The sequence below is a fragment of the Lytechinus pictus genome, chromosome 7 (genome assembly GCF_037042905.1).
Source record: "Lytechinus pictus isolate F3 Inbred chromosome 7, Lp3.0, whole genome shotgun sequence".
In the NCBI taxonomy this organism is placed as follows: Eukaryota; Metazoa; Echinodermata; class Echinoidea; order Temnopleuroida; family Toxopneustidae; genus Lytechinus; species Lytechinus pictus.
This window is the reverse complement of record NC_087251.1, coordinates 46,280,001-46,297,302: the sequence shown is the minus strand read 5'-3', so window position 1 is coordinate 46,297,302 and position 17,302 is coordinate 46,280,001. Positions and strand designations below refer to the sequence as shown.

The 17,302-nt window shown below is 34.7% G+C and overlaps 1 protein-coding gene across 6 annotated transcripts; it reads right to left on the bottom strand.

Annotated features, from left to right (window-relative positions):
* Positions 1-3,706: 3,706 nt before the first annotated feature.
* LOC129264320 (lysosome-associated membrane glycoprotein 5-like) lies at positions 3,707-15,922 on the bottom strand. 6 transcript variants are annotated; one of them, XR_010294247.1, is made up of 8 exons: positions 15,628-15,878; positions 12,996-13,123; positions 12,417-12,578; positions 11,627-11,764; positions 10,027-10,120; positions 9,123-9,320; positions 6,163-8,528; positions 3,707-5,958 (listed from the first exon to the last, which is right to left on the bottom strand). XR_010294247.1 is itself a non-coding variant. In XM_054902178.2 (7 exons), exons 1-7 carry the CDS (start codon positions 15,722-15,724, stop codon positions 8,365-8,367), a joined length of 981 nt encoding a protein of 326 aa, XP_054758153.2. In that variant the 5' UTR covers positions 15,725-15,922; the 3' UTR covers positions 3,707-8,364. The 6 variants fall into 6 exon arrangements, 2 of the variants coding, with proteins under 2 accessions (XP_054758153.2, XP_054758154.2); XR_010294248.1 differs by having other exon boundaries at positions 12,996-13,120; XR_010294250.1 differs by having other exon boundaries at positions 6,329-8,528; positions 12,996-13,120.
* Between the last annotated feature and the right edge of the window lie 1,380 nt (positions 15,923-17,302).

Here is a 17,302-nt window from a genome sequence, read left to right as displayed (position 1 = left end):
TTATGCCGATATCAAGTCCACGTACATCAACAAAAAAATCGATATAGCGTTTTTAAATGTGAGATTTGTTTACCTCCAATGAAACAACACCAGTTTGGAATCAAATCGATGCTGTTTTAATACTAATTGGTGTTATATAAACACCTATCTGGTGTTAGACCAAAACGAAACTGGTGTTGTTTAACACTTCTCTGGTGTGGACATATATAGATGTTCGGGCTGGTGTTAAATTAACACCATAGTTTTTGCAGTGTCGGTATTTAAATGGGAATCTATAACACAGTCATCCTCATACGAAGACACTCACACGCACTTTTACACGTTCAATATTACCCATCTCACGCAAATACACATACACCATCATCAACCCACACACACACACACCCCAACCAACACAATCTCACACACACACCCACTTACCCTCTCTCATCCATCCGAGTCGGCTTTTCAAAAAAAAAAAAATAGTGATTACCAATTATGTGATCAAGGTTGTTCTTTGGTGAAGTGATCAATGCTTCTAATGATTCTTACTACAATGCCAAGATGATGAGTACAATTTAGAACATTACATAATGCGAGGATGGATTTTATTATAGACTATAAAGTGCTGTTTGATTTTGAACACCGATGCAATTCGAACGCTTTGGAAAAATAATCATTGTTTGTTAAACGGGTAAGAGCTTTATGCTATAACAGAAATGGACTGATTGGTATATGGCGACAGCGCGAGATGAAAGCGGAGAGAAAGAGATTTAAAGCTAATCTGGTATCCGTGTCATCGTGGAAAGCATATAGCAGACAACATTTTGAGTAATGGAAGCGGCAATGCCCGATGGGTTGGGGGTTTGTTTCTTTGTTTATTGACAGGTGCCATGGATACGGAATGGGCTCGGTGAAAGCATCGATGCTTTATTGAACGGAGATTAAATGAATTATGGAGAAAGCAACTCTGGACTAGAGGGAGGAAGAGAAAAAGATAGTTGGAGATTGGTAGGTAGAGAGAGGGAGAGATAGGGAGAGTGGAGGGCGTGTGGAAAAGAGAAAGCGATGGGATGCGAAAAGAGAGTAATAGAGAGAGGAAAATTAAAAGATCAGTTGGGGGATGGGATCGAGTAAGCGAGAGTAGTAATGACAGAAAGTGCATCCTATCTAATCAGTCAATTAATTTTATTCCGTCTGGTATAAATGACAACGTGTACGAAAATTGTAAAGATTGTTTTATCGAAATTTGCTCGTTAATATGACACTGCAATCTATACATATAGAAAAAGAAGAGTATCAGTGTTATATACACCCATGTAATGACCCTTCTTGGGGTTACAACTCAAACAAAATACATTCGGCGTGTGTGAGAGAGGTGGGACCATGGGTCGGGGTGTGTGTGGGTGTGTATGTGGGTGTTGAGAAATATGAGCGTGTGTGTTAGAGTTGGGCGATTGGGTATGTATATGTGTGTGCGAGAAAATTGAAATTAGTGCAATAGGGTTATCCCTATCCCATTGGTATAGTAAATCTTCTCTTTTCCATTTTCCCATTTGTCCTTCATATATACATATATATATAATTTGTACATTAAACCGACGCCAGGAAAAAAATATATATATCTAGGTATATACAGGCGTAATTTTTACATTACATTTTAAAAACCACTATAAAACAAAAACAATGAAGTAATATCAACTCGGTTCATTTGAATTTCACCGAATTGATAATAACACAACGCTATTATCATCAAAGTTCCTTTTAGAAAAAGGAGAAAAATTTAAAAAAAGAAAGCCGCGGCGAGCAACGCAAATGTTAATATACACATCAGGGTTCCCTGTTGATGATGGATCACCATGGCAACAGCTTATGAAATCGAGTCTCGCTTCATTACTAAGCGGGATTAATAATAATTGGGTTCTTTACTCAAGCGAGTACTAATGTGCGTCCCCATTAAAATAGTCATTACAGGGAGCAAATGAGTCACAATATTCTTTTACACAATTTGGTAAAGTAGCCCCGCTTAATGGAACAAACAAACGACAAAAACTTGTGCCTATACACTGCGTGAACATTCTTACAAGGAGTATAGATGTTTGTTGTGATCAGACGAAGCATAATGTATTAATCGTCTCATCAATTAACAAACTGTAAAAAAAATTCATTATTGAGTATAGTATGTTCAACTAGGAGAAAATGTCTTTACATTTCTGTTAGTCAGGTCACCATACACTATACTTTATTCATAATATGCTTTGCAGGATTGATGATGACGATGATGATGATGATGATGATGATGATGACGCCGATGATGATGATGATGATGATGGTGATGGTGGTGATGATGATGGTGATAATTAAAAGAAGTAGCATGATTTCAATGTTATCAATATCATAATTATTATCATGTTCATATTGGACTACATAATACTGTATCATGTCCTTTCAATGCGTTTACAACAAAAGGGCGAGAAATTACCATTACATAGTTTGATAGACATTTACACTCCTTGAGAACACCAAGGACCTAAAGATCGTCAAAGAACAAACTCAATTACTTTACCAAACAAGACAGTGTTGAGATAATTGGATATCAAAATGAAAGTGAACTGAGGAAAAGTGTGTGCATTGTAATGTGAGATTTGAGGCTGCTGTAATTGGCGGGAAAATGGGAGAGGGACACCTTTTACATATCCAAGCCTATCTCACCTTCTATAAAACATTATTGACATGGTGTTGCTCGTTACCAAATGGTGATTATATACATTAAGGAATTATTATATTAACTACACCTTCTCTGGATCTCATATTTCGGAATTCTTTGTGATATTGTTTTCTTTCACTCTCAATTTCGTTTGCATTTCCCAGTATTCTTTTTTCTGTCAGTAGGTTTTCGTTTTCCCTCATTGCTAATGACCTGGGGATGTTTTCTTGACTGGCTGTGCGAGAGTGGGCGTGGGTGTGTTTCTATGGTGGATGTGAGGGTGTGAGTGGGTGGGCCGGTGGGTGCATGGTTTTGGGGTGTGTAAGTGCGTAGGGCATGCGTGCACGCTCGCGTGTGCGTGGGTATGTGTGGGAGGGTGTTGGGATGTGTGTTTGTTTGGTTCCAGTATAAAATAAACAATGAAAAAATAATTTGTATTACTCTCTGTTGTTCTCGGATGTCAAAAAAATGGCGCTCCTGTTTGCTTCTATAATATTGCCCTCCGATTATTATGAATGTAATGATTCTTTGACCAGTTCTTGTGTTGTCAAGTGAAATACCTAACTCGAATTTGTATACATAATGGTCGAATCAAAACTGAATTAGAAATCCGTTATCATAGAATTAGAAATCGACCCTTCTGCTTGTAAATCTAGATCTCAATCTCCTATAAAATTTGCCAAAAACTGCAATCTTAGACATATGAATAGTAGACCCATACCAAGTATAATGAGCAAGTGTACAACAAAATCATGACCAGGGGTTAGCAGCTAATAGGTAAGCATAACAACTATTATAATTTTGTTATATACACTTTTATCCCCCCCCCCCTTCCCCTCTCCCCCCCCCCCCTCTTTCTCTCCCTCTCTCTTTCTTGTTCATTTCCCCACTCTCACTTACTTATTGAGTATTTGACTGTTTTTATTTTCTCCCGTTACCTACCGAACATCTATAATTTGCTTGCAATAACCTTTACTACTAATGATGAGTTACGAGAGACAAAAGCTTCACAAAAAATACTTGAGTATAACGCGAGATATATTAAATCTAGTTCTAAAATGTTTTATTCATTATACACATATCAATAATATCTACTTTTTACAAGAGGATACAACTGTCGTTTTTTTTTTCAAAAACATAATAATTTAGCTTCATTACAATCTTTCTGTGTATAGGATGTTATAAATGTTATAAATTGATGGAACTGTAACATATGAGTGAATGATAGTCATTAGCCTCAATAACTTGAAATATTTGAAAATAACTTTGTTAAAAGATATTTGAAATTGAAAAATGAATTGAAATTGAGAATTTAAAATGAAAGAAGAATGCTAGCTATTGCTTTAGTAATAATTGTGACAGGAATATTAGATTTAGTTTTAAACATTTTAGATTCAAATATAAATCTAAAAGATTTGAATTTAAATCTTTTGAGATTTGAAAGTTGATCCGACAGACTTTAGATAAATCCATCATTCGGCTGGTCACTATCTACAGCCGATCTGGATTTATTTTAAATTCTTGATTTTTAGAGTGTAATACGAACAATGACTAATGTGTATTATCTGTATGTAACTGATGTTTGTCAAGATTATCAAAATTCATTGAGGAGGACTTTTCCTTTTCATTAATTAAAATATCAAATTAATCATTTCAGAAGAGTGAATTTGAAAATGGATATAGTCTAGAAAACGAATGTTTACGCTAAACCCTTTAATATTTAGATATTTTCTTGAGGAATAATTACCATAGTTACATAATTCATGTAAATTATCACCATCGCAATTTTAACAAAATACAAATGTTTTGATCAAACGTTTAATTGAACAAAGTTGATGACTTTTTTTCATAGATTTATCTGAATTGACTCTTTGCAAAATAACTATGATGATGAAAAATTGATTACTGGCTGAGGCAAAAAAAGGGTTTTCGCTCTCTTTGGTCATCCATTGTTAACAATTTTGTACATTATATCTGTAATGAAGGTCATAAACATCATTGTACGTGCATACAGGCTATACACTAAATTATGTATCACCTTTTCGACAGACATACTAATAAACGGGAGATTGCATTGTACAAGCTATTGAAAGAAAAATCCAAAGCAGATATGAGAAAGAGAGAGAGAGAGAGAAGAAGAGAGAGAGAGGGAGAGAGAACGAGGAAAATGGTTGGAAAATAAATAAAGGTTTCTATTATTGCACTTGACATGAAAAAATAAATATCTAGTCATACAACAAATGGGATTGAAATGTATCTACACTATACATAATTTATCTTTTAGTCAAACCTGACACAACTAAAGATTTCTTTTTTAGTGATGTATATGATCTTGATTTTTTCATCGGTCCTGCTATATTCCCGCTGTCAGACACGGCCTGTGACACAAATTAATACAATATTAATTGCAACTGTTATTAATCACGGATTAAAACTTGCAATTGATTGTACAAATCGATTGTTACAGGGTCCTATATATACCCAACATGGTAAACAATCATTTTAACCCCTCTTGGAAAATGTACTTATTCAAGACTTTTCGAGAAACAAAAAAAGTTCAGGCCAACATTTCACGATCAGTTACACTTTCACAATTATTCTAATAATTTGTATCATATTATACATGGATAATGAGATGTATACACACAGTCATAATCATATAAATATAATCTTCTATAATATACATTTACACTATAACTATTTGGTAAAACAGGTATACACACGTTTGGACGGCTACTAATAAACATACGTGTTAACGTGACCATATAAAACAAGGTATGTGTGTTTAACGGCCCTTATATACAAGCATTGAACTTTATAAAGATATGTATCATTCAGTCTTAAATATAGTTGATCAGAATCATTAGTATATGCACTTGATCAGTATACACAAAAAACTGAGCTCCGTAAGAATAATATTTTCCATCATAATTCATAAAACCACATTTTCGTCGTATTAACAAACTATGTTGATACTGATTTTCTTTACCATGTTTACAGCTAGTTGCGAGCATATCTATTTGCCAATGTGATTGATTACATCTTATGTATGTTTTAAAACACCAAAATATAATCTAAGTCTTGAATCTAACTCTAACCATCAATAAACGTTGAAGAGTTATCAATGTGCTATAGTCGCACTCTTATGTTCTACCTTTGAGTGTTTTAAAGCTCATCCATGTTCATTCTGCTGTTGTTGCGAATTCGGCAAGAACATACAGGGTAGTGATTTGTACTACACAGTAAAAAAAAAAATAGCACGTTGTTTAAGCCTGTCACTCTAACAACAGGTTGTTTAAACTTTTTTTTGTAATTGTTTAAACTTTTTAAACAACTTGTTTAAAAAGTTTAAACAGTTGTTTAGAAAGTTTAAACAGCTGTTTAAAAAGTTTAAACAGCTGTTTAAAAAGTTTAAACAGTAGTTGTTAGAGTGACAGGCTTAAACAACGTGCTTAAATTTTAAACAGCGTTTTTACAGTGTACATTTACTTATATAGCGTTGACTGAAAAATGTTTATAAGCACTTCATAATACTACGCCGGCTATATACAGCATAGCTGCCAATACCATATATCGCTTGGAAAGTAATTCCATGAGCTTTAGTTTCCCTTATACACACATTCTCACGTATTTAAAGTATACCAGTATACACACTAATGTCAAAACTTGAAACTGAACAGTGATTGATAAATCGCTGAATTGTAGAAGAAATCGAATTGATTGATAAATCGCTGAAATGTAGAAGAAATCAAATTGATTGATAAATCGCTGAATTGTTGAAGAAATCAAAGTGATTGATAAATCGCTGAATAGTAGAAGAAATCAAATTGATTGATAAATCGCTGAATTGTTGAAGAAATCAAAGTGATTGATAAATCGCTGAATTGTAGAAGAAATCAGAGCAAACATATAAAACGATGAGAACTACAGATACGAAGATATATTGAAATTATCACATTGGAATGACGAAATGTCAACGATCCATGATTGTTCTGTGGCAAATGCAGACAAACCCTGACATTAAAGAAGCAAGCAATACCTAATATTTTTCTTATCTTTGGTCCTCCTAAGTCTCTAACTCACGTCACGAACTTTTTCACAAAGTATTCAGGACTTGAAATGAAATGTCCAGGGGTGTTTTATTAATCTGTTGTAAGTAACGCTCGACTTTTCTTATGCGGCCTTGTGCACGACTGGTACCTATATTATGCGAAATGAGATACTCGAAATTTGTCTCTTTTTAACACAATGGAAGCGAATTCCTAAAAGCCTGATAAAACTTTCTCAATAGCAAACACTTTACACTTAAAGGGGAAGTTCACCATAACAAAAGATTTATTGTAAAATTTAGCAGAAACGAATTACTAAAAATTATGGCAAATATTTGACTGAAATCTAACAAAGAATAAAAAGCTATTAGAATTGTTATCATTTCATTTGTGACGTCATATGCGAGCAGCTTTTCTACATATCGTATGGCAAAAAATCAATGAAACTTCATTTCTCGGAAAATTTGAAAAAGGTTTTTGATCAATACACAAATCATTTCACATCCGCTCCTAAGAAGGAAAATGAATAATAAGTGGTCATGAACCATTTAAAATGAAATTTATGCATTTTATATTACATAACATTTGGGGCAGCTGCTAGTTTATGACGTCACAAATAAAATTAAAATTCTGATAACTTTCTTAATCTTGAACGGATTTTCCTCAAACCTTCACCAACGTTTTTTTTAATTATTTTCCTGCTATTTTTACAACAGACTTTTCGCCAGGGTGAACTTCCGCTTTAAATGCTTGTTGGCAAAGTAATGTATATAGAAAGGCCGGACTCCCGACCGGACTTTAACTTCAACTGAAAGATAATGTGAAAACAGGCCATCGGTTGTTTTGTGCAAGTTACAAACAGCTTCATGAATCGCCACTTAATTGAAGCTTTAAACATCGCCAAATTGACATTAATTCCGAAAGAGCGTAAAGTCAAGAATACATACGTGTTTTCATTCTCCCAGAAATGCAAAGAATTCTCATATGTGCCAAAAGGATGGGCAAAGTGGATGGTTTTTTTTTTCATCTTTTTGCGTGACGTTCTTTATTTTTCATTTGATATCGAACATGTAAAGTGAATATTGTGTTAATGTCTTGGTGATTTCAAGCTTTTTTTCTTCTCAAATTTACAGCGAAAGTGCCCCCCCCCCCCAGTTTAGCAACTTTTAATGTCTAACCGTGCCTTTGGATAGTGGGGAGAGGGGTAACATAGGGGCCTACAATGATAGAGCTGTTTCTGACGCATGATTCACTAAAAATACAAGCGTGGATTTGCTCATGATTTGTTCATCAATTGTGAATAAAATAGAATAAAATAAAAAAAAACGTAGGCGGGAAATTGTCACATGAATCTAACATATACATTTAGAGAGATTGGATTTGTTTATGACGTGAATGATAGGGGAAAAAATAGTGTTTACAGGCACTGCCGTTTTCAATTAACATTTTCATTTCCATAATGCTGTTCCACCAAAAATCGTGTGTGTGGAACTGTAGCTTATAAAGTGATCAAAAGAAATGGGGAGCGACCGAGGACTAATCGGGGGACGGGGTTGAGCAGCTCTATCTATGATAGTTCTTTCACAGCTATTACCTAGATTAACTTTAAATGAGAAGACGTGAAGGGGATTACTCCATGGAACTGTACGAGGTTCTGTCGGTGATGGCGCCCATCCTACGTCCTATTGCATAGCCAGCGATGACTACGAGAATGACAAGCGCCAAAGTGGCGCCCACGGCTATCGATGCGATGTTGGTTCCCTCAGCCTCTTTATCGTTTTGACATAGTTGTGCTAGAAAGAAAGAGAACAACACACAAAATTAACAATGAGCCAGTGTAAACACAAACATAATAAAAACCTTTGCATTGATTAGATCCAAATAATATTCCCTTACTCGTATCTTTCACAAAGCATGATCTCTGTTGTGTTTCATAAAGAAGATAGAAAATTGACGAGGAAAAGAGACAGCGTTCATCGTAAAGTTTTGAAAATAAGAAAGAAGAAAATCATTCATCTATAGATGTTGTGTGTAAAGACTTTGAAAATGAACTGAAGCAGCTTAGAAATGAAGTAAATTTTTCCAACAGTAAAAATAAGATGAAATAAAGAATAACGTTAATATCACAAATTGTAGAAAATGTTATTATACCTTCGAAAGATTCGTCAGTTTCATCTATAAATTCTGACAATTACATGGTATCCGATACATAAAATTATATTTGCGAATGCATTTAACTCTTATTTTATTGGAATTAACACTAAAGATTGCATTGGATCGTATTCCACTTCATTTGTCCATCTTCTACCTTTAAATTATAAAATTAATAAAAGAACACAGTGAATGTTATGTTAGGAGTGGGCATGACGCCTCTTTACTGGACGTACCTTTACTAAAAGAATCATTTAAAAGATGATATGGTTGTATCTGAAGCTGACTTAGTTCTAATATTGCCTTGTCCGTACTGTTGCTGGCTCCCCCCACCAGCTCGATCTCATCCTCCATTTCACACTTTCTTGATTTCTCAGCTGACGTCTTAAAGAGGTCATCATCATCGACTTGGCTGCGTACGCTTTTCATCCCAGCTGCAAAGATTGATTTTATTTTTATAATTTTCTATACCACAGTGTGGTGTAGTAGCTAGTCTTGGAAATATCCCTTTTGAGATAACTATTCATAATACAGAGAATAACTTGATTTAATATAATTTTATTTGTATATATATATACAGACCAAATTGTTTGTTTTTGGAAGAAAGTACTTGTTCTGCCTATACTTGCTAACATAATTAGTGCACTAAGAATGTATTTTCAAGTGAATTAGCATGTTATATTTTAAGCGGGCCTATTATTGAAAGACTACACTGCTCAGAATGATGCATCATGGGTAAAGAATCTGGCCAAATTTGAGTACTTGAAGTTTTGAGGTAGTGATATTGATATAAGGATGATGGTTCGTATCTGCTTTAAAACTATAATAAGCTATCAAGGAAGTCAGTAAAAACACCTACAAAAAAATTAGAAGATTGGAATTAGATCCACAGGGCTGCCTAAACCAGCAAACTTTTGCGTGTAGGCTTTGTGGTTTTCCACAATATATCATTGTCTGTAAAGAAAAAAAAAAACATGACAGCAAACCAAACTTGGAATGAAGGAATATTACCTCTCAGTACACCCATAACAAATCTATGAAATGATTTTATTTTCTGCCTCTGCCTCTTTCTTCTATCTACCCCATATTCAATCACTATGTTTATAATACAATTCAAACCATTTGAATATAATTATATACCTTCTGCAGCATCCTCAAAATACGTGTCATCGGTCGTATCGTATGAAAAAGTAAGGCTCCTCGCATTCCAGCTTTCTGCGCCATTTTCTGTTTTCTGTGGAAAAGCGAGCATCATAATTATTGAAGATTCGTTAATACTGCTGAAATCAATTCAATTCTTTATTTCATTTCACCTCAATCATAATACAAAAGTAATAAAAGTAATATAAATTAGATACAAATTAATGGATTAATGGAAACCGGGAATTAAAAAAAAGATAAGGGGGAAATGCAATTTACTCGGTTGAAAGCCAAATTGTATTTACAATATAAAATGCAATCTGTATGAAACTCACATTCAGCCCTTAATGGTATTCTTATATCATTACAGAGATACATGAATATGCAGTGCATATAATGTCCAGGGATTTTCAGACTAAAATGGAATCAGCGCAATATGAAGCTCCGCCATAATGGAAGCCATGTACTAACGGAGCTTCTGAAAACAAGATGGAAGGCACTTGTAAAGAGGATGGAAGATTCTGTTCACTCATATGGAAAAATTGATTTTAAGTATTTTTTTTTTATTTTCACATTTGCATTTTCAGTAAAATACATATCAATTTCCTGCAATTTCACACAATGCATCTGAGATTATACACATAGTGCAGCAAGATTACATGTGTTCTCGAGACTCTGCTGCAGGAAATTCTGTTTTGAAGGAGAAAGTTTCTAATTGTGCATGTTTGAGTTATGTTATACAAAAAATAGAAACGCGAAGATGCGTGTTGGCACTTGCAAATTAATAACATTACTTAACAAACTGAAAGGCCCGTAAGATGACGAGTAGTGTTAGATTTTCCAGTCATTGATATGGTCAGTGAGACAAGTAACAAATTCCAGTTACAATTCAGGACCAGATTATCTTTGTAGGTTTGCATGGTGGAGTTTGTCACGTGGAGAAGGTTTACGGTTCACCATGTGTAATATGAAGAAGGGAAGGAAATACAGGCAGAAAGATTGAAATGGAAAGACGAGATAGAATGAAAAGAGAAAATTAGAAGTATTCTTTTCTTGAAAGTGAGTGAAGTCCTGAAAAGGACTGTAAACCAGATGAGATGAGCTGAATATGGCTTGAGTAGCGATGGTTTGAGTAGTAGCAGGTTGAAGTGTAGAGAGGTTACTCAAACCATCGCTACTCAAGCCATATTCAGCTCATGCTCATCTCATCTGGTTTACAGTCCTTTTCAGGACTTCACTCACTTTCTAGAAAAGAATACTTCTAATTTTCTCTGTTCATTCTATCTCGTCTTTCTATTTCAATCTTTCTGCCCGTATTTCCTTCCCTTCTTCATAATTACACATGGTGAACCGTAAACCTTCTCCACGTTAATTCAGGACCAGTATTAACTTGACAAGTTATTTCAACTGGACCAGTATGACCAGTTAGGCCATTAAATCGATGTTTCACTTTCCAGAGGTACAAATTGGAATTCAACTGGAAGCTCTTGAAATTGGAAATTCGGTTGGAATTCAACCAGTGATACAGTTGTAACCGTTATATTTTCCCCTCATGGGTGCATACTTTGGATAACTCTGGTCCCCCTCATGTTTCACTTACATTTTCAAACAGAAATTTGAGGTTGTATTTTCCTTCATTCCATTGGATTGAGAGAGATGCTGGGTCTGTCAAGGTACCACATGTTCCTCTGGCAGCAGCCTTCGTTGGGAGGGGAACTTTTACCTCAGCGCTTTCACTCTGTAGTATGAAAGGAATTTTTTTTACTACATTTCATCACAGACTTTAATTGATATGAAGCTAATACAATTTCATAACGATAAGCCTAAAAGTTGAAAAATATAATGACAATCATTAACTTGATGATGATCGTCATACATCTTTACCCTTACAGGGTACGCTAATGTTCCAATTTGATAAATTCGTACAAATAGATTTATCAATTTTCTCCCTTACCTTTATACAGGATAAGTTAATAAAACGGTTAGGTTTTTGAGTAAAACCTATATCCAATAATTATCTATATTAAAAATGAAATATGGAAATCTAGATTCAAAGAAAATATCACAGATACAATTGTCATTATTATCCCCTAGAATTATTTTAGCGTGCAAGAAGATATTAAAAACGTATAGAATTTTTGCCATGTTTCATATGATTTAAGTTCTTATTGGGCATATCTGTAATTTACCTTTTTCCGAAAATTATACATTGACGAAAAATGACCGAGCTTTAGTTTATGATTGGAATCATATGAACCTTAATACCTATTACGAAAACTAACTTACCAAAAAAAAAAAAAGTGAAATAATGAAATAAAAATGGATAAACTAACATTTTATGTCAAAATCCCACGAAAATATATCTATTCCAAAATAAATGATTTTTTTACCTGTTGGTTTGTGTAAAATACGTTAAGAACTGCAGAGAAACAGGCACGGATACAAGCTTTACCATTATCGTCACGGATAATGAAATTGGCAACATCATCTGGGGAAGAGGTTGTCTTCTCTTGTGCTGTCTGTGTTGTTCTTTCTGCAGGAAGTGTTGGCGCCTAAAAGTTGACGAAATGAAAACAAAAACGTGAAAAGAATGGGGTTGTGGTTATGATTTGATGAAACAGTATTCGGCACCATTATTATCATTATCATCGTCGTCATAATCATCAGATTCATCATCGTCATTCCTGCTTATAAGAGGTATAGGTGCAGATAATTACTGTCGTTATTATCATTACTATTACTACTTTTAATATCAATGTTATTATTATCATCATCATCATTATCAGTGCTGCTACTAATACTCTAATATGATTATTATTTTACCACCATGCACCATCGCAATCATACAGGTTCAAGGTCAGGTTTAATTTCCATCATAAAACAAGACATAAATCCAAATTTTCCCCTTTCAAAAGAAACATATCTTAATAAATAATCATCATACTTTATCAACAGAGAATCACAGTTACCTTTGTATTTGAAGTTTCTCCTGGTGATTGTTGATCCAGATCTTTATCCTCAAACGGAGATACGAAGTCCCCCTCTAGATCAGTCGGTTCATCCTGTGTGGATGACGGCTGACTGCTTACTGAAACTGCTTTATAGTAAATGAATAAAAATCGGATTCAATGGCGTTTCACCCTATAGAGTTGAGGCACTAAGCCCCCCCCCCCCCCCCCCCGCTCCTAGGTCCCCCCAGAATAAATAAAACAAAACTGTAGAGTGATTTGTAAATAGTAGGAATATGCTATAACGAGCATCACAACTATTCTAAAATACCATCTGTCATTCTTCATTATTTTTTGGTTTCGAAATGTTTTCTTTGTCCTTGACCCCCCCCCCCCCGCTGAATTTTCTCTTTCCTTCCACTGCCCCCCTCACTTTAAAGTCCTGGCGCCGCCATGAGGCTTTCAAGGCTTGCTATGAAGTCTATTTACAATTCACTTTCACCTTTACCATACAGGTATTTTAAAAACCTCTCAAAATGTTTGCTTATCCCCAATCTTAGTAGCATAACCAAAGATATTAGTCGAAAAGCAGTTCATTTTGGTTTTGTATGAGCAAAGGACGTATCCTGAAAGTTTTTCTTCACATGATAGTTTTTAATATCTTTACAATCCGTATGCAAGTAGTTTTTCAATCTCTGGTAATATCTTTAAAATGGATAGTATGGTGAATCGCGCATTAACCTGATCAATATTTCAAAGTATGATGAATAATCACTTCTAATTCAATATAATTTGATTTTTGTACAGGCCACATATTTTAAAACTTTTGTTAACATTCAAAGGTGAAGTCGTTCCAACAAAAAGTTGAGTTCAACAGAACTGAACGAGAATGAAACTGATATTTTTTTTCGAAATCGGATAGAAAATAAGACCATCATGGCATTCACTCATGCATGACTAGTTCGATCAATTCCATTTTCTTACAAAGAATATATTCAATAAGTAAGCATTCTTTTTTGCTCAAACTGTTTAATAAGATTCTCCACCAATTGGACTCAGAGGAACTGTTTGTGTTATGTTTAAACATTTTATAATAAATGTCGATTTTTAATTCGCACCTGACCCAAAGCCACACTGGAGCACATTTAACAGGTGCACGTTTTGCATCTCTCCGTTCTTAAAGGTCAAGTCCACCCCAGAAAACAGTTGATTTAAATTAATATAGAAAAATCAAACATGAATTACGCTGAAAACTTCATCAAATTCGGATGTAAAATAAGAAAATTATGACATTTGAAAGTTTCGCTTATTTTATTCAAAAAATTGTTCTATGCTCAACTCAGTGATATGCAAATGAGAGAGTCGATGATGTAGCTCACTCACTATTTCTTTTGTTTTTATTGTTTGAATTATACAATATTTCAATTTTTACAAATTTGACAATTAGGACCTCCTTGCCTGAATCACAAAATGTTAAAATAATGGAATTCCACGTGTTCAGAGAGGAATGAAACTTCGTTTCACATGACAATGACGAGAAAATCAAAATATTCCATATTTCATTTAATAAAAAACAAAATAAATAGTGAGTCGGTGATGTCATCCGTCCCCTCATTTGCATACCGAACAGGATGTGCATATAACTGTTTTGTGAAATTATGTGAAACTTTAAAATATTATAACTTCCTTATTTTACATCCGATTTTGATGAAATTTTCAGTGTTATGCTTGTTTTAATTTTCTCTTTCTATTCAAATCAGCTTTTTGTTGGGGTGGACTTGTCCTTTAAAGGTGCTCCAAAACCAGACAGGTAAAAAAACATGTAACCTTCTGAAGGTTCTCTTAGCTTTTGGCCTGGTGTGGTTGAACGTTATACAGGTGCACCACTGTATATAAGCTTAACGGTCATTTTCATCATGGTGAGTTTATTAATAGTATCAATATGCTAATAGATAGTGAGGGAGGTGGGATGAGAAGGAGAGAGTTGGGAGATGAAATGAAGATAAAAAAGTTAACTGCACATTCAAACACTAAAATCATTTTTTTATGAAATGAGATAAAAATTTACGGATATAATCGTTTGAACCATATCAAAGCTTTAGACAGGTTTAAGAAAGAAGAGCGGTGGTTGTTATAGTTGACCTCACTTCACAAATACACTTGATTTACACATTAGCCTGCGTGCATAAGGACACGGTTAGACAGATGGTCAAACTGCTTACAATAGAGAAAAATTGAAACATTCAAGAAAAAAAGAACATTAAAGCTCATAAAATATTTAGGGAACCAGCTGTTATAATGGAAGAAGTTGTTTAGTTGTACAACTGGTCGTTCAGATAATAGTTGTAAACAAAGTCATGTGTTTACAAACAGGTGGTACAAATATTTACTCAATGTATATATTTTTTACTAGGTACATGTTGTATACGTGAAATAGTTTCGCGCAATTTCATGCATTAAATTACACACCCTTAATACATTAGGCATGTTAGGTATGTTTTATCATTCATCCTAGTCCTAACCAACCCATCGCTATAGCATTCCATTGGTCGCCGTATGGTTTGATGAACGCTAATGTCAGTTTACGTTTAAGACAGACAAGGCATCATCATACTTCAAACATTCATAATTATCATCAATTCACATGACTTACCAAATATGCATAATGTCAATAGAATGTTAAGACACATTTTGAAGTCAACAATAGAAGGAGTAGCCATCTTATTTTTTTTTAATCTTTGAGTGAGCATCTGCTAGGTCTTGAAGTCTAGTCACTGCCTGCCGCACCCGATGAACCACTATTTAATCGGATGTACGCCACACAGCATCTTGCTCAATGCCTCTAAACATACACACACACACTCGCATATACCTCTCACACTGTACCGTGGCGCTTTCCGAAGTAACTCGTGGATGTCCTTACTTAACGTGGGTGGGGATGCGAGTGTGTGTGAGAGAGAGAGAGAGTGTGTGTGTGTGTGTCGGTAGGTGAAAGCAGGGAGCGCCAATGGGGTGAATGGAGTTTGGCGATTTCCCCTTCATCACAATCGACATAAAAGAGCCTCGCCGTTTGGGAGCAATTTGATCGATACGAAGAGATGACGTCACGAGTGTTCTGCAGAGTCTTAAGTGGTTTTTATTCGATTTGAATAAATGTTGGTGAGGATAGGGAGTACTCGTGAGAGAAATTTATTGATTCGTCCCCGGAATAAACATCGGGGAAGATTATAGTCGCAATGACGTTGACCTTAAACATCAGACTTCATTATCGGAATTGAATGGTGGGGGTGGGGTGCTGGTCATTAAAAATGTGCTATTATTACTTACATACCATTCTGGAATATTAACAAGGAGGACATGATTACAGCATCTGCTTCGGTTTGTCTTTATCTGCCAGTGCAGTTTTAGATTTCTCCGTTTTTATCACATAGTTTCTTCTTGAAATACGAGGGAGCATCAGCAAAAACTGCCCCCCCCCCCCAAAAAAAAATAAAAAATAAAAAAAAAAGCAAGATGTTAAACTATGTGTACTTAAAATGATTACATTAATAACATTACTAATACTTATAAACACATGTCTTTATTGTTGATTGACAGGGACGGATCCAGGATGTCCGAATGGGGGGGGGGGGGCTCAGACAATTTGGTTGGAAATTATTGTTGTTTGGTTAAGTTCTAATTCTATTTTTAAAAGAAACAAATACAATGACAATACAAATCTAGGGAACTAATCTAACTTTGTAAAACCTACATGGACAAATTTGCTGAGCATTTTACGAAAGGAAGTCTTTAAATGGGCGGGAATATCGATTTTTGGAATCAATTAACGCAGTCGGGTTATAGCCCCAACAATATTCAAATTACCACGTAAGGGGGCATTAAGTGTAACAATGCGATATCAACATACATTTGACCAAAGAAAACTGCATGAACAATAGAAATATGTAAAAAACTACGATCAATTTGAAGGGGCGAGATATGGCGCATCGGGCAAAATGTATTAAGTCACGAGGGAGCGAAGCAAGCGAGCAAAAATTTGAATACGACAATCCAATTTTGTGATAGATTTATTCAGAAAATATCATATTTTATCCTTTTCTCTCTTTTTTGGTCATGATATTTTTTTTAGGGGACGAGCGCCCCTTGTCCCTTTACTGTACGTCACTGGTAAAAAAGTATAAAATACGATTTAGAAATTTGCTATTTTCGTGCTATTTGATTCATACTCTTACAATTACCAACCTCTTGAATATTTTTTTGTAATTATCATGGTATAAATTTTTTTCTGCACGACAAAACCCTGCAGAAAACTTTTTTTACCTGTTTGG